Below are 22758 nucleotides of genomic sequence, written 5' to 3' on the forward strand. Positions count from 1 at the left end.
TTTTCCAACAAAGAAGTGAGAATATCTACAGAAATACCTTAGGGAAAAGTGTTTAATTTTACAAGATTATAGAATCATGCCTGACAAAAATAAAGAACAAGAATGTTAGAAAAAGAATGTATTGGGAAAACAAAAATGCTAAAAATAGAATATTAACATGTGAGGAAAACTGTAAGAATTCTATTTCTGTGGCAAACCTTATCACACTGACAGCAATGCAGCTACTTGACAAGGGTAATAGGAAGCACTCTTCATTTTGTATAAATTTCTACATATTTTCAATTATTACATATACTACTTTCTACTATAAATGCAAAAACATTAACAATAATGCTACTATTTAATGAGTTCTGGAACTGTTAGGCACGTTACATTTATCATCTCATTTAATTGCCACAGTAGCCTGCAAAACCTAGCATTATAATCCCTCGGAAGAAACTAAGGATCAGAGAAGCTAATGTGCCTGAGCCACTAACAAGGAGGCTGGGTGCTGATCAGAAACCAGGTTTGTATTACTCTGGAGCCAGAGCTCCTTCCACTACAGCAGGCCATTGGCATGGTAAGAGCATGAAATGAGGAACATAACATTAGTAATTAAAGAATCAGGCTTAAGTAAAAAGGTTGATTATTTTGTAACTATCACATTTTCTTTCTAACACTTCTTACTTTTTTGCAATATTGTAAAAGAACCGTATACTTATAAAATATCTGAACTTATAGAAGATTAGGAAGAATTTTTAAAATACCCATATTCCTACTACCCAAAGAACATTTTCTAGTACAGTATTTCATTCTAATTCTTTTTCTACTACACTCCCCTTTTAAAAACATCTTTGGCATAAACAGTAGGTATTCTAAGCACCAATGATTAAACACAGTGGTCCTTAATATCTCCAAGACCAGGGATCCTTTAAATAATCCATAAAGCAGGACCTTTACATAGACCAGAATCTTCAGAAAAAAAAAATTCATGCACAGAATTTTGTATGCAATTTAAGGAAATTCATAGATTCTGTGTTCAAGTATTTTATTTTGCTAATTTACCATAACCATCTTTATGAAAACAGCTTTTTCCAAATTTAGGATTATCTCATTAACACAGAAGCCCAGAAATGGAATTATGGGTCTAAAGGCCATGAACAGTTTTGAAGCTCTTGACATATAATGTTAAACTCCTAACAGTTTATATTACCAATAATATAAGAAGATATCCACTTTTTACTCACCAGTCCTCCCAATTTATAGTGAAAAATGAAATTTTAATTTACTTTCCTTTGATTACTGGTAAGTTTTAATATTTTCTAATATACTTATCTGATTTTCCTCTTCTTTTATGAATAATTTGTTTATATACTTATTTATTGAGGACTTCAAATTAATGAATTTACTTTAAAATTACAGAGAAACCTAAAATTAGCCCTTTTCCATCTTAATGCATTACTGGTTATAAAGAAGAAATAAATATATTTAATCCCTTAAAAGAAAAGTGGTCCTCATGTTTCCTGTGAAACATATTTAACTCTAAGATAAACACCACTAGTTATGCATAAGATTAAAGTTCATAATTCCATTGTTCATAATATAATCTGTGAACTATTAAAGAAACAACCTGAATTTGAAAGACAATTGCCAAAATGACAATCTGGCAAGCGAAGAATACAGAATGGATTCATTGAAAGGCTTAAAGAATATACTATTATTGAAATGCTAAAAAAAATTTTTTTTAATTCTGCTTATAGCCAGTTTATACTCCCAGCAGTTATTTAAAATGTATAAAAATATTTAACATTGCCTCTCTAGAAGTAAAGGGCTATCAAGATATGATCTTGACTAGGCATGGTAGCCCACTCCTGCAATCCCAGCACTTTGGGAGGCTGAGGCGGGCGAACCACCTGAGGTCAGGAGTTCCAGACCAGCCTGGCCAACAAGGTGATACCCCATCTCTATTAACAATACAAAATTAGCCAGGCATGGTAGCAGGCGCCTGTAATCCCAGCTGTTAGGGAGGCTGGGGCAGGAGAATTGCTTGAACCCAGGAGATGGAGGTTACAGTGAGCTGAGATCGTGCCATTGCACTTGCAGCCTGAGCAACAAAACAAGAGTGAAACTATGTCTCAGAAAAAAAAAAAAAGAAAAAAGATATAATCTTGTTGTCATTGAGTGTATTCAAATAAAGGTTGAATAATCTTTATTTGTTAGAGACAGGGCTGCCAACTCTAAGATGTAACTGGTAGTGATAATAGTGATGAATAAAACCGGTCAGTGGTTCCAGTACTACACCCCACCCTTCCTCCCAGGAAAAGAAATGGACTTAAAGGCTAGAAGATGGGACAGGTGTACCAAAATATCATAATAACTGCAAGATAAATGGTAGCAAATTGAGTAGTATTTCAGATATTCCTGATCTTTTGGATAGAGACTGTATTATTAGCCCTTTGTTCCTTATTCCTGTCGGTGTCTTATGACCACTTAAAACTAGATGGTGAAAGTCATACTTTTGTAAAAGTCTGAATAATAGTAAGATTTTTAAATTAATATATAATAAAGTATGCAATTTAGCAAGGGCTCCCACAGTTTTCAAAAATTACAGTCAACAACCAATTCATAATTCTTTCTTAAAACACTATTTTTCTTCTCCTTATAGACAGCTTATATTTCCAGCAGTTATTTAAACTGCTTGTTTCACTGTATCATCACCAATAATGAATGTTATTGTTTCTAAAATTTGATATAAAATAACTATCTTTTAAAATTAGCATTTACTTAGTAGTGACTACCTACCTAATTATGAAAGCAATGAAGAAAAATAAAAAAGAGTACAAAAAAAATTCTTAATTTGGCCAATGAGAGATGTTGACTGTTAGGTAACATTTTGTTGCATTTCCACACAGTCCCTTTTCTATGCATATTTTAAACCTAGGGTCAAATTATATGTATAATCTATTTTCTTTTTCTTATTCTACTTACTATGTTTTTCTATGCTCCTATTCTTTTAAAAATATTTATTCTAATGATTGCATAACATTCCATTGTACATATATGTAATCGTTTACATTTCCTATCTTCTATTTTGGAATATTTAGATTATGTCACATTGTACATATATGCAATCATTTACATTTCCTATCTTCTATTTTGGAATACTTAGATTATGTCACATGGGCTTTTAAAAATTACTACAAGTAAGATCATAACCAACATTTTTGTCCACATTTCTGACCACTACCTAGAGGAGAAAACACTAGGTTAAAGCACATGAACATCTTTCTTATGACAGATCTTGCCAAAACATTTTCCAAAATACTTGCCTCACTAGTAGCATATGAGACTATGATACTCCCTTGCTATCAATGATTTTTTTTAATTTGCCAATTTGATAAGTAAAAATTAGTATCTTACTGTATTTGATCATCAGTAAGATTTAACATTTTGTATTTTCTGAGATTTTATGTCCTTTTCTCATATGTTTTTCACCCATTTGTCTAATATTAAGATGATTAGTTTATGATATATGCTGCAAATATCTTTTGCCAGTTATTCGTCTGCTTTCTAAATTTTGCCTGAGGTCTAGATTTCCAAAAATCTAACTTTTGTAACATCAAAAACTGTGCCACTGTGATTTCTGTCCATTGCTTTTGTGCACAGAAAGTCTTATCACTTCCGATTACTTAAACATTCACCTACATTTTCTTCCACTTTGTTGGTTTCATTGATTACATTTAATTCTTATTTATCTGGAAACTAATCTATATTTTCAACATTATTTGCAGAATATTTCAAACTATAAATACTGGTCCACAGTGACAAAATTACAGAAATATCAACTAAATTTTGAAAAGTTTCCTGAAAGCAATACTAATTATTCTTGCAAGTGTCTACTTAAAGTAATATTTTACAGAGTAAGAAAAAGATCTAATTTAAAAAATAAATAAGTAAATAAATTTGAGGGAAGGAAAAAATGGCAATGGGGCAGGAGATCTATTTTGGTTTAAAAATCCAAATTAATAAATATTTAAGAGTACTAACTACTATAGTTGGTCTTGATGATCGTTTTGATCGATGATTAAGTAGTATATCAACAGCTCCCACTACTTCAGAGTCGATTGCCACCAAAAGTGCATCTGCAGACTTTAAAAAAAAAAAAAAGTTAAAAATGAAAAGGGAAGATAAAAAGGTAAACTACTTCTACTAATTCATAAATAAAACTATTTTTAAAAATTTTCAACTGTATTATATACAGTCATACTGACTTTTCAAAAATGTTGACTGTACAAATAGTACATTTGCTTGCCTTAGGAATACTTCGGTGTACCACAATATACACGTTTCTGTTCTGGTTTCAAGGCATGAGTTGGTAAAATAATGAATGTTTCATAGAAGGGATTATTAGCGTAACAGTGCTGATCCATGCAGCATTAATGTTGAAAAATTTTTTTCAAGATCTTTACTCTTGAACTGTGGACCAAAATAATTTTAACAATCCAAATCTATAAAATAAACTGTCAAGAACTATTACTACAGGTAAAGGATTGTTTTTAGTCTAATGAAAATGATCATCATCAACACAAATAGGAGTATGAGGTGAATACATAAAGGAGAGTGCCTTCTGTTCTCATTTTTAAAATACATGGCTGACTGAAATACTACAAATTTGACATTTATGAACAATTTTATCAAGTATAAGCCACAAATAATTAGGTTACCAAAGCTCATAGAGACAGGAGGGATAAGTGACTTTATCATTTTACTCCTAATCTATAGCTCGTTGTGAAGATGCACCTTTAATAAGAGGAAAAAGTAAGGAGACTCTGAGGAAATGGGGACTTTTCAACTCTATAACAAAGCCTATAATATAGTCTTGTTGGCAACCATAACATCAGGTTTTTGGATTTTTAGGGAAAAATAAAAAGGAGAAAAACATAGGGATAAACAATGATTTAATCTAAGAAAATGCCCTGATTACTTTCCATGTGTACATTTTAGCTGCTCTAATCTTTATTTAACTATTTAAATCAACATTCTTGCTCTTGGGAACAAAACTATATCATATCTTTAATATTCTTTGTAGCTGAAAAGAGTAAAGTTTAGATCTACTTTATCTGAAGGTAAAAAATAACATTAAAAGTGGCAGACTTTACTTGAATGTCTAAAAATAGGACTATGCACTCCAAAGAAAGGGTTGGAATCCTCATTCAACCATTAGGAATCATCTATGTTTTCCCACAGAAAAACTCCCCACCCAGATGGGAAATTTAACCCATTGTTCTATCCCTTAAAACTTTCAGGGTTCATTGGGCTGTAGTCTATGCTTTAAAGTCCTAGCATTATTATTATTATGCTTTGCAAACATTTCTCTTCAGATTTTAGTATATTTAATCAGTTGAAGCAAATGAACAAAAAGAATGCTATATCCATTACTACCAAATATTTCATTTATGATTTTTAATTTTTTTTTTTTTTTTTTTTTTTTTTTGAGACACAGTCTTGAACTCTATCGCCCAGGCTTGAGTGCAGCGGCACGATCTCGCCTCACTGCAATCTCAGCCTCCCAGGTTCGAGCAATTCTCCTGCCTCAGCCTCCCAAGTAGCTGGGACGACAGGCGCACGCCAGCGCGCCCGGCTAATTTTTGTACTTTTAGTAGAAATGGGGTTTCACCATGTTGGCCACGTTGATCTGTAACTCCGGACCTTAAGTGATCCGCCCACCTCGGCCTCCCAAAGTGCTGGAATTACAGGCGTGAGCCACCGCACCTGGCCTGTGATTTTTAATTTTAACCAATAAAGCTAACTAGAGTAATGCCATTGCTTGCAAAGTCCAACACCAGGTAACTTCAACAATCTGAAATATAGCCATGGATTTAAAAATAGCAACATATTGAGCTGTCACAAACAAACTTCATGGGTATTATTTCCCCAAAGAAACAGGCCCAAGCATTCTGATTTAGAATTGTCTATAAATGATGAATATCTGGCTTTCCCAAGTACTCTTCAGATCTTTACTGAATAAAAGAATAGCTAGATTAAAACCAACAGCGTAGAGGAAAAGGAAGAAATAATTAGTAAAAGTTTACTACTGAAAAGATTAAATACCAATATAGCAAAATCACTATCAATGCACAGCAGTCTAAAGCCACATAATGTAAGGAAAAACATGTTAATAGTTTCAGACCACATGAAGCAAAGTAAAATAATTACATTCTTGATTATTCCAACTAAGGATGGTAAAGTTAAATTATATTTAGATACATTACTTAGTAAAGAATAAAGATTTACATTAAATCTTTCAATGCTTAAAAGTATAAGCTTCAGTTATAAAATACTCATTTACATTAAAATGTCTTATAAATAAGGAGTTCCCATTGACTTATTCTGCACAAATGGTATGTTATTTGATAAATCAATGACAGTTATGAAGGAAACAAATTTTTTAAATTATTTTAAAAATAGTTATACAAAAAAACCTCACTAGTTTTGTTTTCCAAATTCTCAGATATTTGAAAATTCTTTATTTAAAGCTCAATACATATACTTATTATGTATTTACGAGGTCATTATCTTCCTTCCTACCTTAGAATGTCTTTTCAACAATTCCCATTCTCTTAAGCTCAGAGTAAAAAGGTTACTTATTTCCTCGCCAAAGCTACATTTTCGATCTTAGTATTCTATTTAATGCTCTCCAATCTTTAGAACCTTGGTCCTTCATTTGCAGAAATACCAGTCTCATCTCCCACCTCCTGGAACTTTAAATCCTTCCTCACTCGTTGCTAACTTGCTTACTAGCTCTTTATTAACTTAATTCCATCTTTCTCTTATCACTCAAGTTTTCTTCTTCCCTTCACTGTGTCAAACTTTGCAAATCAAAGTGTATCATTTCACCAATTCTACTGACGCCAGATTTTCAAAATCCAATTACTTTTTCTACCTTCTAATTTTTCTTCATTTCTAAGAAATACGTTAAAACTATTCTTTTTGCCTTCACAATGCTGCACTACCCTAACTGCCTCTGATATCTTCAACAATTCCTTTGGTCTTTAACGAAACTCATCATTAAATGTAGATGTTTCCTTAAGAATGAATCTGCACCAGCCCTTTGCTCTTCTCCATGATTTCACTTACTCCCACATGGTGATGGGCACTCCCATCACCATGACTGCTTACTGTATCTCTTTAGCCTGACCTCTCCCTAGAGATATAATCTATGTGTTTGCCTGATGAAGACTGCATGATAGTCCCCAAATCAACAAGTACAAAACCAGAATTCACATTCCTTTGCCCCAAATTTGACTTAGCTTCTGAACTTAATGTTTTCCTTTTTTCCTTCTCCCAGTAACCCATGTTTAAGATTTCCAAATCATCCTGGACTCCTCAATTTCCCCCTCGAAATCAAAATATTCACTAAAATTTGTCAATTCCTCACAGTGGTCTCCAATCTTTTTGGCACCAGGGACTGGTTTCATAGAGCAGGTAGGGAGATGGTTTTGGATGAAACTGTTCCACCTCAGATCATCAAGCATTGGTCAGATCTCCTAAGGAGCATGTAACCTAGATCCCTTGCATGTACTGTTCACAACAGGATTTGCACTCCTATGAAGATCTAATGCCATCACTGATCTGACAGGAGGCAGAGCTCAGGCAATAATGATCACTGACCTGCTGCTTACCTTCTGCTGTGCAGCCCAGTTCCTAACAGGCACTGGAACCGTATAGGTCATGGACCCATATCTGCCTTTCGCCCTCACCCTTGGTATAGCCACTGTTTTTCTTATAGCACTGTTCCAGTTCAAGCATTAACCTCTTCATATCTAGATTACTATAAAAACTGTTCATGTAGGCTATAGCCTTTCCCACTTTCCATTTCCCAATCTGTATTAAATTCAGCCACTAGATTCATCTTTCTAAAATACCACTAGATACATCACATCCTTTCTCAAAAATCATGTAATGACACCCCCTATCTATTATATAAAACCCAAATTCCTTATTCTGGCATTCAAGGCCCTTTGTATCTGTTTTAATTATTTGTTCCCACTACTCTCCAACCCAAATGCTTTGTTTGAAAAAGCTAAATCAATTCACTGTCTCAAAAATATACATTGCATATACCTTTGTTTACATCCTTCTCTACATCCCCTGTTCCCTACCTATTACATGTTTGAGAGCAGATCAGCATAATAGGGTAAGAGCATGGATTCTGGAGCCAGAACCTAAGTTCAGATTCCAGGTCTGCCATTTACAGAGTAACTCTGGGCAAGTTACTTGACCTTTTTACCTCAGTTTCCTCTTCTATAAAATGGGGACAATAATATCTAACTCATCCTTATGTTGTGAGGATTAAGTAAGTGAACATATTTAAGGTTCCTGGCAGAGAGTAGTAATATATAAATGTTAGCAATTATTAATATTTCAATGCTGAGCTCAACTGATACTTTTCCAATGAAGTCTTTCTTGACAGCCCCAACTTATAGTGGTCTTGCCCTTCTCTGTATTTCTAAATCATGTACATCAAATCACAAAAGTTTAATTATAAAATAGGGTTTCTCAATAGCAGCACTACTGAAATTTTGGGTCAAATAATATTTTATTGTGGGGGCTGTCTTGGGTATTGTAGGATGTTCAGCAACATTCCTAGCCTCTACACACTAGATGACAATAGTAACCTGCCCTCCAATTGTGAAACCAAAATATCTTCAGATGTTGCCAAATGTCCCCTGATGGTGACAAAATCATTTGGTTGAGAACCACTGATATAACAAAGACACATGAAAACTCTTATAAATACAAAGCAATATAAAAAAAGGGTCAAGTATTATTACCACTCAACACTTACCAAATATACTTTTGTATTATTTGATTTGTAATTCATACATATTTTAATTGTCCAATTTGTCTTAAAGATCCTATCACACAGAACCCATGTTCTACTTTTTCATTTTTTACTTATTTCCACAATCACACCCAACCAAAGGCCTTGGACATTGATGATTGATAAAATAAGACACAGGTAACTGGACAGAACACAGTGAACTAGAAAGAGAATGGGATTTGCAATCAGAAGATTAAATTCAAAGCTTAGTCTTGTCCTTACTAATTTTAGAACTTTGGGAAATTCATTGAAGTCTATGAGCCTCAGTTTTCTAATCTATAAAATGTAACATCTATATAGGTTGACTATGATGTTTGAATGTGATCAAGTATATGAAAGCACTGTGTATAATGCTAAACTAGTACATGTACATAACCATATGTGTAAAAAGACAAAATTATTATACCATAACAATTCTTTTATCCAGAATCATCAGTGTATGAATTTTTTTCTACTCTTATTTTCTAGGTAACTGAAGCTTATGCCTTTAAGTGTTTAATTTTAAAATTTAAACTTTTTTTTTTTTTAAAGACAGGGTTTCACCATATTGGTAAGGCTGGTCTCAAACTCCTGACCTCAGGTGATCCACCTGCCTCAGCCTCCCAAAGTGCTGGGATTACAGGCGTGAGCCACCACGCCTGGCAAAATTTAAACTATTTTGATGGAAGTCTTCTGCTTTCATAAGTGTCTTATAGACACACAAACACACATAAACACACACACGCATATATACAGTCTTTCTCCTATAATAATAGGTACTGAATATAATTTAACTCTTCCTTACTGACTCTGGGCCATTGTTATAAGCCTTAATTATCATTCTAACATACAGCTCCCTAAGAGAATATCAGATATGTAATGCTGTTGACCTCTGTTAAATAGTGTCAGAGGTACCACACCTCATTTTGTTCCACTGCAGCTCTCATGCTCCTTCCATTGTCCCTCAGATTCTCTATGGATTAGAAATTAATTAAGTTTGTTAAAATGGAACCTAAAATGAGAAAAAACAGACTCTGATGGAGGGCTCCTATAACTCAAGTTCATAAATTTAATTTGTAAACTTCATGGCAGCAAACCGCTGGCTGCTCAGAGACATTTTTTACTTACTTTCTGGTTCTCAATTGTGGTCTGAATAACTGAGGTTGTCGGGTAAGCAATTTTTTTTTTTACTCCAAACATATATATGGAGACAGTACCACATGTTGTTTTATATATATATGTACACACATACATATACATATACATACACATATACATATACATATATAAAATAGCAATGTACATAGAATTACCCTACTTATATTCAGAAAATCTGCTGAGAGTGTCTCCTGATGCCACTAAAAAAAATGTGCCTCATTAAAAAAGAAGAAAAGAGGTAGAAATTAATGTGCCAAATCCCATCATAAGCAAACCAAAAGGAAAGGAAAATGGTATTATCAAATTTCCTTTAGAATCTCTAGACTGAATTCATTCAAGACTCACACACATGCCTGTTTTTCTACCCAAAGTGATATGAAGATAAATAGGAAGGTCTATCTTAAATAGGTAAATAAAAATAATTCATCTTTAGATAAAAACGAAGTTTCAAACAAAAAAGGAAATTTAATAAAACTTAGGAGAAAACCAAGGTCAAACTGACAATTGTTTTATGTCAGAAATACTTTGTTGATGTGTTTTTAACTAATATGGGCCACAGAAAAACCTGTTCCCTGACACTTCCAGAGTATTTGTACTATTTTAGATATATAATATAAATAGTGTTAACAAAAGTAATGAAAACAAAGTCATCTTTAATAAGTCACGATAATTTACCTCTGTCAGATGTGGGGGAAAATGACATTTGGGAGGAAAAAGATAAATCAATTCAAAATATTATACTTTTCAAAAAGTCCTTTGTTTGCTTGTTTTTAAAACTTTTAGTGGCTCAAAACCAAATAAAAGTTGAAGGAAGGGAGAAAGAAAGAGAGTAAGAGAGATAAAGAAAGAAAAGGAGAAAAAGAAAAGAAGAAGAAGGAAAGAAGAAAGCATGGCATATCTAACAGCACTTAGAAGTTCACTGGATAAAATTATCTAGCCTTGTACCTGACAACCGTAGTCCAAAAGAAGCTGTAGTATATCCAAGTTTTCGTTTTCAATAGTTATGGTAACAGCATTTCTCCCAAGCACATCTACGCAATTTATGTTCAAGTCACCTGAACTGTTTTCCTCCAAAATCTTTTTAACCATATAATAGTCACCTAAATAACAATATACAAACATAATTTATTATCCATGAATATCAACTTAGAATGACTGTAAAGAAAAACTTAGTTTGTTGAATTAAAAGATAAGAGCCTAAACTGATTTTTGTATATGAAAATGTGCACAGAAAATGTGAACATTTCCTTGATGAAAATTTATACATTGATAAAATAATATATACATTTGCAGCAGACATAAAAGGCAGAAAAAATTTTAAATATACAATGATATAAAAATTAGTTTAAAATTAATAACTTAAGAAGATAAACTTTTAGAAGATATTTAAAGCAATTTAATAAAGGATGACCAAAAGCACAGACTGGAAACTAGAAAAATTAGATAGAAAAAGCTTAAAGAATTACATTTTATATCGCAAATATACACAGACATTTACTTACACATCATCAAGTTAAAAATGAGATCTAGTAATAAGTAGAGGATATTATAAAGAGGTCTTTCAGGGGAAAATATACTTTGGAAAAGCAGTGTAAATACCTATATATTCAAGGATATGTATAGTAAAGGGAAGGATGTCTGAAAATCCTGTTCCCTCCTCCCCACCCTCCCAACACACACACACACACACACACACACACACACACACACACACACATACCCCATCTCATTAATGAAGTTGTTTAGATTAAATGACCAGGGAACATTCAACTCACAAAACTCTTAAGGCTGAGCTAGGATTAGTGCCTCACCTGTTAGGAGCAGGCAAATTGCCTTCCGTGTGACTGTACCCCACAACAAAACAGTTATCCCATGTGGGAAAATGAGAGCAATTACAGCAGTAATTATTTTCAGAAAAGGCCCACTGTACTTGTCTGCTGGCCAGATGGTACAGGAATATGGGGAATAAATCAAAAGAAAACTGCTAACAAAATAGAGAAAAAAAGCAAGGGGGGCGGTTGCTTGTTTTGTTTCATTTGACTTGTTAAACATTAGATAAACCATTTTAAGTGATGTACAAATATAGTTGCTCCTTAGAAGTCTATAAATAAACAGGAAAAGAACACGCAGTGTAGAAAATAGAAAGAAAAAGAAATGAATGATTTTGTGATACAGAAAAAGAAATTACTGAAACTGGGCTAAATAAGAAAGACAGGTAACAGATTTTATTTGTAAAATTTCAAATAAATTTGCTACTATTTTTAATCTATGGCTTTAAACTCCCTGCCCCACACATATAACTTCCTTTGAAGGAAGCTGGTGATAGTTTTCTTGACAATGTTATTTCCTCAGTTCCCTCAAGAAGAAAACTAGTCACAAAAAGAATTATTTTCCTCATAGTACTACTAGTTAGCAGTTAGACACAAACGCTCCCCAGGAAAAGCTTATCAGACAGACACTTCACAAACTGATGCTTTAAGTCACAAGTTGAACCAATAGTGACCAAAGAGAGACCAGTGAAAATATATCACTATTACTGAAAAGTGACATTTAAAACCTTATTTCAGGTGAATCTATTTCAACATCTTAGTAGAATACTACACATAAAAATTCTGCTATATTTTCTTTTTGTTATCATGATGTGTCTAGGTGAGGAGTAATTTTTTATTTATCCTGCTTAGGACTCATTAGCCTTTCTAAATTTAGAGGTTTTTTATTTTTATTTTTTATGGAGATGAGGTCTTGCTATGTTGCTCAGGCTTGTCTCAAATTCCTGGTCTTGAGCAATCCTCTCACCTTGGCCTCCCAAAGCACCAGGATTACAGGCATGAGCCAACACATCTGGACTAGGCTGTCTAAATCTAAGGACTTCTACCCTTCATTAATTCTTCAGTATTTTCAGCCATTATCTCTTCAAATATTGCTTCATCTCCATATTACTTTTTCTCCTGTCAACTTCTATTAGACATTAAGTTAGACATTCCCATTTTAACATCTGTGTCTCTCAAGATTCTCTGTTTTTCCATTTTTCTCTCTCTCTTTCCTGTATTCTGGGTAATTTCTTCACATATTTCTTCCAGTCACTTGTTTCTCCTCTAGCTTCTAGTCACATTCTTCCTTTAACCCATTCACTGATTTCTTAAAAATCTAATGACTGTATTTTTTATTTGTATTTCCAACTCTCTTATTTTCTTACATTTTCATTTCCTTATTTTCATTTTTTCATCATTTTAAACAATTATTTTATGGTCTCTATATGATAGTTTAATTATCTGAAAGGAGTATTAATTTGAACCCTAAGACAAGAGGCAGGACCATGGTTATGTATCCTTAAAAGAGTCTTATTTTTACCCTTATTCAGAGCACACACTAACACAAACAAGCTTCCTTGAAGTCTCCATGTGCTGGTAGATTGGTTTTTCTCCTCATCTACCTCTTTGCGGAAGGTACAGTCCTTTAAGGATCCTCGTTTTGGCTGGGTGTGGTGGCTCACACCTGTAATCCCAAAACTTCGGGAGCCCAAGGCATGCGGATCACCTGAGGTTGGGAGTTCAAGACACGCCTGACAGACATGGAGAAACCCTGTCTCTACTGAAAATACAAAATTAACCAGGCATGGTGGTGCATGCCTGTAATCCCAGCTACCTGGAAGGCTGAGGCAGGAGAATCGCTCGAAACCAGGAGATAGAGGTTGCGGTGAGCCAAGATTGTGCCACTGCACTCCAGCCTAGGCAATAAGAGTGAAACTCCATCTCAAAGGGAAAAAAAAGGATCCTGGTTTTATGCTTAGATGTTAAGTACAACTCCTCACTTTCTGCAGTCTCAAAGCCTTGTAACCTGTTGATTCTTATGGGCATTAAGACTCAAATCCCTGTAATACCCAAAACAATAACTCTTATCCCCATCCATGGAGCAGCCATAGTGTCAGCTCACAAACTCCTGGTTTTTCAGTCTTTTCTTCACTTTTGTACCTTGGTTGTTTCCCCTACTTTCTTAAAAGTTCAGCTGTTCATTTAACTGGATGTTTATTATATTTTAGCTATCATTTCTAGGTGATTTGAAGAAGAAAGGTTTCTGATAATCTAATCAACCATACTGCTAGAGACAGAAGGGTATGAAGAGCTACATAAATAAATCCTTATGACATTTTATAAATTTCAGGTATAGCAAATAGACAAAAATAATTGCTACATGTTAAAAAATTTAGATTGCTATTAAAAAAGAAACTGCATTACAAATATCACATATTCCAGCTTTAAAGGTTTTTTGTTTGTTTGTTTGTTTTTTAAGACAGAGTCTCACTCTGTCCCCCAGGCTGGAGTACTGTGGGCAGCATTCGGCTGACTGCAACCTCCACCTCCTGGGTTCAAGTGATTCTCCTGCCTCAGACTCCCAAGTAGCTGGGATTACAGGCACCTGCCACTATACCCAGGTAATTTTTGCATTTTTAGTAGAGATGGGATTTCACCATGTTAGCTAGGCTGGTCTCAAACTCCTGACCTCAAGTGATCTGCCTGCCTTGGCCTCCCAAAGTACTGGGATTACTGACATAAGCCACCGTGCCTGGCCCTAAAGTTTTAAAGACTATTTCTATTGTAGTTAAGGAGCTATACAAGAAAGAAAGGGGGGAAAAAAAAACCTAAAAATCAAATCAAAACCAAATAAATAATTTTCATCCCTAAAAATAAAAAGTTTCACCCTACAGCTAATATAGTTATGCAAATGAAAAATCACATTATAGTCACAGAACCTATAAAAAACCTAGAGTAGTTGCTAAGCATTTCAGAGAAGTTTATATTTGCAAATCATTTAAAACAATGTACTATGTCAAAAAAAAAAAAAAAGAACTGTCTTAATTTTCAGGATGAGTATGTATGTAAAAAGAGGTTAGAAAACTTAAACAGCAAGACACTAGTTATAGAACAAGGATTACAGTTCAAAATGCCTGTGTATGACAGGCAAATATATAAATGCCACTCATTTTATACTGAAGGTGCTTTCAAGAGTTATGTCTTTTGTGTTTTAAAATATAACACATAGAAGTGCAACATAATTTGTTTACTTTTTTGGCTAGATGGTAGTCTTTCTCAGTGAAGGAAAAAGAAACCATTTTCAATCAATTCCACAGGGAGTATATCAATTCAACAACAAATCTTCTTAGCCCCCTCTCCAAAATATCTCCCATAATCATCTACTTGTCTCCATGTATACTGCTACCTGCAGTCCAATCCCCCAAGATCAGGCGTCCCCAAACTTTTTACACAGTGGGCCAGTTCACTGTCCCTCAGACCGTTGGAGGGCCGCCACATACTGTGCTCCTCTCACTGACCACCAATGAAAGAGGTGCCCCTTCCTGAAGTGCGGCGGGGGGCCAGATAAATGGCCTCAGGGGGCCGCATGTGGCCCGCGGGCCATAGTTTGGGGACGCCTGCCCAAGATCTTCCTCCTGGACTCTGCAATAGCCTCTTAACTAATACAGCTGCTGACCAACATTCTCTCTTTGACAAAACTCTAGTCAGGCTTTTCTGAGCTCTTCACTAGGCCTCCACCTTGGCCTACATAAACTTGAACAAAACACTAAGAGTTTCTAACAACTGAAGGCTGCATCCCTAGGATGACTCTAGCTCCTCTTAAAACACCTGTCCGGGAAAACTTAAAGCTTAAAGCCGACCTAAGAATTTACCGTTTGTTCCAGCCAACGCGTGAAGACAGGGCCTCATCTCTCAGCCTCTGGGGAGGGTAGAAGCCTAACTTCCCTAAATGCCATTAGCAAACTCAAATAGATTTCACATGGACCAACTCCCCAAGTCCTGTATTTTGTAATTTTTCACTTCCCTGACTCCACCTGAGCCCACCACACTCACCCGCTTCCTTGTTTGCTCAATCTCCCTTTAAAACACCCAGTCATCTCTGTACAAATTGAAGTTGAATTCAGTTCACACTGTACTCTTTTCCCTATTGCAAGTTATATTACTTATTAATACTTTATACTGTAGCACAGAGGCCAATAAACTTATTCTGAAAAAAGGTTAGATAGTAAATATTTTAGGTTTTGTGGGCCATGCACTCTCAGTTACAACTCTGCCCTTTCAACACAAAAGCAGCCATAGACCACATGTAAAAAAATGATAGTGGATGTGTTCTAATAAAAGTTTGTTTATGGACACTGAAATTTGAATTTTATAGACTTTTCATGTGTTATGAAATAGTATTCTTTTTTAACCATTTGAAATATAAAACTTAAAAAACCAGTCTTAGCTCCCTTACAAAACATGCAGATATGGTCTGTGGGCCATAGTTTGCTTACTTCTGCTCTAGCCCCACCCCTTCAAACCACTCTCCACTCTACAGCTAGAGTTATCAGTTAAAAACATATCAAGCTTACAATCATCAGAATTTTCTATCACACTTAACAGCCAAATTTTTACTGTGGCCTACAAAGCCCTATAGGACTTAGTTAGGCCTTGTTACCATTCTGAATTCATCTTGTGCCTCTCTATTGCTCAGCCAATAATCATTCCAAACCAATTTTCCAAAGTGCAGGTTGCAACCCACTAACAATCATGAAATCAGTTTAGTGAATCCTAACAAGCAATTTAAAAAAATTAAACAGTGATCCCATAGATCCTTAGCAACAAATTGACTCAAGCCAACTGTAGTAAATTCTTGAGAAATACAATGGAGAAACGTTACAATACTGATTAAGAACAGGTGATTCCACCTCTTCCTCATTAGCATCTTGTTTGATTTTATGGCAAAGACAGTATTAATGTTGATCAGTTTAATTTTATATTAACCAAATTTGAAGTTAGTTGTGAAGTGTGAGAAAATTTAATCTATTAAAAAACTTGTAAAGCTTTTCAAACCAAGTTTCTGTAACAAACTTGAGTGTGGCAATTGCAACATTCTAATTGAAATATTACAAATGATGCAAAACAGATTTTATTAAGAGAAAGATGAAGTAAAAAAATACAAAGACGCGATCAAGTTCAGTTGCTGGATTTGGAAATATAAATAAGGACAATACTGATAAAAATGTTAACAGCAAACCTCAAACTAGTTTGAATCACATTCTAAAAAGGAGGAAAAAAAAAAAACACCCATGCAGACTTTTTAAGTGAAAATGATTTAAAACAAAGTTTTATCAAATGTGTAAAACTCAGTATTACAGACCCTAACGTATTTATAATCATATTATTGTAAATGAAACCTTCAAAATTAAAGATACTAAAAAACATGTTATGCTTAACTGTTTATAACACTTTGAATATTTTTTAAAAAGACAATTATTACCATAATTTCTTAGTTGCTTATGAAATCTTAATTAAGACTACTAATAATATGGATATCATTTAGAAAAGAGCAAAGATCCACACCGCTGCCAGAAAGAAGTTATACCATAACATAGAAGGTAATAGTGATTTTTCCATAGTAAATCAGTTGATAAAAATTATAAACAGCATATTCTTAACTCTATTTGAAGAACAGTCAAAAGCAATGTTTATTTCGTAGTTAAGAGACTAATAAATGACTTGAGATCCCATTCACAAGGTTGCTGTGAGTTGTTTAAAACTTACTTTGTATCAGTTGTGCAGCAACAGTCTCAGAAAGGATTTATCGTGTTGCTTAAATTTAATCTCATATACATTTGAATTACAGATATTTATAAAACTAGAAAAGTATATTGCTGGCCAATACATTAATCTAGAAAAACATGAAAGAACTGGTGATAAAACAAATATAATCAGAAAAATAAATGAGTTATTTTTAAAAATTAACATAAGGTATTAATAATAGTGCCAGTCACTTTATACATAACAAACCTTTGGCATCCAAAGAAGTCTACTGAGTCTCCTGATTATATTGATACAGTGCTGGAATTCTTTTAGTTCTGATCATTCATCTAGGCTCCTAAAATTTATTACCTAATCGTCTCCTAGAGATAACTTTTGAACTCCTCATTACCTATTAAACTACTGAACTTAAATCTTAAATTTCTCACTATCATTAAATTTGGAAGAGTCAGCAATGAAGAAGATATTTAGAGCACTGATAGCAAGGTAGAAGAGGAATTATTATTAGGTTACAACAATACCTATATAATAAAATTTAATCTTTACACACTCTTCCTCCAAATCTGTATACAAGGTATAGATAGGAGTCTGGCTTGGATTACATTTTTTTTTAACTGCCCAGATAAAAGATTGACTCCGTACAAATAATATCCCACCCTCCAAATCACATATAGGCCATTTAAGTTAAATTGAGCACTTGCTTCTTCCCTTCAGACAGATATATTTCACACAAACATAGATTTCCTTACTTCTCACTAGAGCACAAGAGAGCATCTCCATTACAGAACATTCTCACAAAGGATAGGAATGTAGTCAGTACTTTCTTGATAAAGCACTTTCCCTGTGCCTTAACACAATTAAGAGCTTGACAAGTATAGTTTGATGGTGACTTTTAGAAAAAGAGCAGCAAGGTTGTGCAATCACTATAAAGAACTACCAGTATTACAGAACCAGCAGGCAGCTAGCTGCTGAATTACTAGTCTGTTAGAGATAAATTATCCACTAAGATTTTTGCAATTTGAGTCTTTTGTTGCCATTGTTAAAGTAAACCTGAACCATTCCCTATGGCAACATTTCTCAACTAGTACATTCTAAAACTTTGGTTATTTGAAAAGCTTTCCTATATAAAGTACATAAATACTGTGCCTATGATGATTTGTGAAGTTTATTGAATGTTGCCTACAATACCCTCTTCACCTCTCTTTTCTGCAAAGTTCTTTTTCCTCACAGCAAGCACATATCTCCTTACATTAGGTACCCCTTGTCAACATAACACTTCACACCAGTACCAGTACTCTGCATTTTTTTCCCCTACCACCATCCATTCTAACACCACACTTCAAAATCTCTTCTCAAATAAACAAACATTTTTTAAAAGGCCCATTATATATAAATAAGGTGTTCAAAAAACAGCAGGTTAATATTACTCCTCTCAGAAATGCTGCACTTTTTTCTTCTGACTCTGGCTTCTTTCTGGAGTTGTTGCACATTTCTAAAGCATCCTTAGCCCAAAGGTACACAAAGTTTATGTAGAAATCAGTCACCAGGCCAGGCACGGTAGCTCATGTCTGTAATCCCAGCACTTTGGGAAGCCGAGGTGGGTGGATCACCTGAGGTCAAGAGTTTCAGACCAGCCTGGCCAATATGGTGCAACCCCATCTCAACTAAAAATACAAAAAATTACCCAGGCGTGGTGGCGGGTGCCTATAATTCCAGCTACTCAGGAGGCTGAGGCAGGAGAATCACTTGAACCTGGGAGGCGGAGGTTGCAGTGAACCAAGATCGCACCACTGCACTCCAGCCTGTGCAACAAGAGAGAAACTCCGTCTCAGAAAAGAAAAAGAAATTCAGTCATCAAAACATCTTTCCTTACAATACAGCAAATCTTACCACTAAGGTGACACAGGACACTGAGACTAGGCTGAGCCCAGTGATAAAGGTGAAAATCTACCCTCTCCATACCTCCCCCTAACCTCGTGTAGAAATTTCAAGAAGGGACTTCTGACTCATTAACTACAAATCAGATTTCTTGAAAATACTCTCCTTGGCGAGTTGGCAGGGACTGAATCCTTTCATATTTTCTTGTCTGTACATGAACTGATTACTGATCATCAGCATATTAAACAGTAGATTTACATTTGCAAATATATACTAAAAGCTACCATCTACTCAACAGTTTTTTTTTAAAAAGGGGAAAATTAACATGAACTACACTTACTTTAGGTGTTTTCTAAATAGATTTATTTACCCTTTCTCTTGTCAACAGACCTGCCGGATACCATAGGTGTCTACAAATAAAAGAGGCTTATTATGACACTAATTCTCAATGAGGGAGGACAAAGGCATGGCTGTAAGAATCACTACTTAATTTTTCATAAAACAACATATTTATAGTCAGCTCTTGTTACAATTAAGTTTTACCTCTGAATTACAGCATTCTATCTCTAAAACGAACAAGAGTGTACTTTCTGAGAATTTCATCTGGGGGGGCTAGCCTTCTCTATACATTGCCTGGAGCAGGAACTTTCAATTAACTTTTTCCTTTACAAAGAAAGGATTCAGTGTTACCTTTGAGATGATCCTCATCCACTGTGAAGATCAGTAACAGCCATTACTAAGTAGCTACTACCTGGATCAGAAGTTGCCTAAATCTACCAAACTTATTTACATAAAAGCCAGCTATCACAAACTATTTCTCTTTTCTACATTTTTTTCTATACTCTTTTTTTTTTTTTTTTTTTTGAGACGGAGTTTCGCTCTTGTTACCCAGGATGGAGAGCAATGGCGCTATCACGGCTCACCGCAACCTGTGCCTCCTGGGTTCAAGCAATTCTCCTACCTCAGCCTCCTGAGTAGCTGGGATTACAGGCACGTGCCACCATGCCCAGCTAATTTTTTGTATTTTTAGCAGAGACGGGGTTTCACCACGTTGACCAGATGGTCTCGATCTCTCGACCTTGTGATCCACCCGCCTCGGCCTCCCAAAGTGCTGGGATTACAGGCTTGAGCCACCGCGCCCGGCCTTTTTCTATACTCTTTAATCTGTACACATCTTCAAAAAGCCACCCATCTACTAACATACACATATCCATCTCATCTCCACAATTTTTGCTTTAGGAATTCCTAAATTTTCCATAAGAAGAGTAATGTTGTGAACATTTTGCATAAGTAGAACAAGAATGCTACATGAAAAGAATGAGACACTCTAGAACACCATAGATACTCTAGAGTTGATTTGCTCTGGTGCTACTAAAGCACCATGCTTGCTTTTTACCCTTTTTTATTGAACAAATGTAATACACAGAAATCAAGGTTTATAAAGCATCCATACAAAGAAAATTTAATTTCAACTAGTGTGTCCAAATATGGATGTGTCTTTTCTAACACAAATGATGTTGACTATTCAACTAAAACCAGATCTATATAACACTGGTTAAGTGTGCAGGCTCAAGATAAATGCCAGTTCTACTACTTTCTAACCAATGTAATCTTGGGCAAAGTAATTTTAAAATTTTGCTATGCCTCATTTTCCTCATCTACAAATTGAGGACAACAACAGATCTGGCTCTTACAGTTGTGGGGCTTAAATGAAATCCTCTATGAAAAGCATGAACACTCTACCCCAGTAGCTGCTTTAGTGAATGCCATTTGGTCTGATGAAAGCTCCAATGTAATGGTGAAAGCCACAGCTACTTCAGGAAATTGTTCACTTTTAGATTGGTTTTGGTAACATTTTGAAAAGTTTGACAATATTGGTGAACACAAACATCATCAAAAGAATATTCCTCTAACTCAAAATTACTTTTTAAATGTAAATGTATCCAGTAAGTATGTGTAAGAATTATGCTATTTTTCCAAATCTAATCAAGAAGTTGTTTCCACATACCCGGAACAGAAAATTCCTTTTAGCTCACTTTTTTTTAAAACTTCTAATTTATTTATGGGGAAAAATGCCGGTTTAGTTTCCACCCTATCCCCACAAAGCCAAGTCTCTCATCTCAATTATGCTATAAAATAAAAAACTGACAAAGAATATCAAGGTATTTCAGCTGGTACTACTAAACACATACATAGCTATACAACTATCATGAATTAAAACTCTCTTTGAGATATGTCATGCAATAATACTGAACATACACACTGTACAAATACTTGCTCAACCATACTCCATTGATATTTCTCTGTCCTCAGTTTGACAGGAATATCAAATTTCCCTTCTTGACATACTTTCTGTTTGCTTTAAAATAACCATTGCACAGTGAGCTGGAATACATGCAGCCAGCACTTACTCATTTTAGTACAACACAATCTTTTCCCCCTTCCTGTCTCAAAGAACTTTTGAGGGAGGAGAACTCAGGCAAGCCACTCCAGCAATACTAAATAATTGTACATAATCTGCAGACTCTAACTTTGTGACGTTATAGATATATATCCTGTTTCTTTACATTTCAAAGACTGCTCAAAGTTGTGTCCATGGTGGGCTTTAACAATATTATTAATATTGCTTTCATAATATTATTTAATACTATTACATAAGAACATAAAAATGGCTCAACAAGAGACATAGGTGGACTTTGTTTATATGTCAGTGTGTTTTCAAAAAATCGTGTAAATAAAATCCTATTTCAAAAGGAAGAGGGGTTAGGGAGGCTGTCATTTGTTAATTACACATTCACACATACATACAAACAAACAAACAAAAATCCTCTGTAGTTCGTCTTTTTATCGTGTAAACTGTCCTTTGGGTTTGCTTCGGAAGTTTGCATGGTTCTAACAGAGTTTTCCTAAGTATACAGCCATATAAATTTGGAAACAGAAAAATTTTAGTGCTTTTTTTCATGTAGAAAACAAAAGCAGTCTTAGGGCAACCAATTTCCTATTCCTTTTATTATATGCATCACTACAAAGCACGATTGCGTGACACAGCTTTAACATGGCCATAAAAATGATTAACTTCTAGACTAAAAAAAGGAAAACGAGCTAAATATATTCCACATATTTTTGCCCTGTAATTCCTGTAATTATTTTTAACTATCTTTATCTCCCAAAGAAAGATCGGGGAGCAATAAATCTTTCCAATAAAAAGCACGAACAATCAAAGGCATTCCATAAGTTTGGAGAAAGTTTTGGGAACTAAGGCAGAATTTCTCCCGTTCCGTCCTTACTTCATGTATCTCCACCTAG

General features: G+C 34.6%; 1 protein-coding gene across 5 annotated transcripts in view; it reads right to left on the reverse strand.

The window, feature by feature from the left end:
- TRPC1 (transient receptor potential cation channel subfamily C member 1) overlaps window positions 1–22758 on the reverse strand; it is a 90241-nt gene that overhangs the window by 66253 nt on the left and 1230 nt on the right. For 2 of the 5 annotated variants that reach the window (XR_012519226.1, XM_003942567.4), the window contains exons 2-3: window positions 10946–11100; window positions 4027–4128 (exon numbers count right to left, since the gene is read on the reverse strand). The exons of 1 other annotated variant lie outside the window; for it this stretch is intronic. Coding sequence is in view for 3 of the 4 variants with exons in the window: in XM_003942567.4 (XP_003942616.1) it covers window positions 4027–4128; window positions 10946–11100 (257 nt within the window). In the remaining variant the exon portion in view is untranslated. The remainder of the gene's footprint in view (window positions 1–4026; window positions 4129–10945; window positions 11101–22758) is intronic. 2 more of the 5 variants (XM_003942566.4, XM_074405792.1) reach the window with 2 other exon arrangements.

This window comes from Saimiri boliviensis, chromosome 9 (genome assembly GCF_048565385.1).
Source record: "Saimiri boliviensis isolate mSaiBol1 chromosome 9, mSaiBol1.pri, whole genome shotgun sequence".
NCBI classification, from domain to species: domain Eukaryota; kingdom Metazoa; phylum Chordata; class Mammalia; order Primates; family Cebidae; genus Saimiri; species Saimiri boliviensis.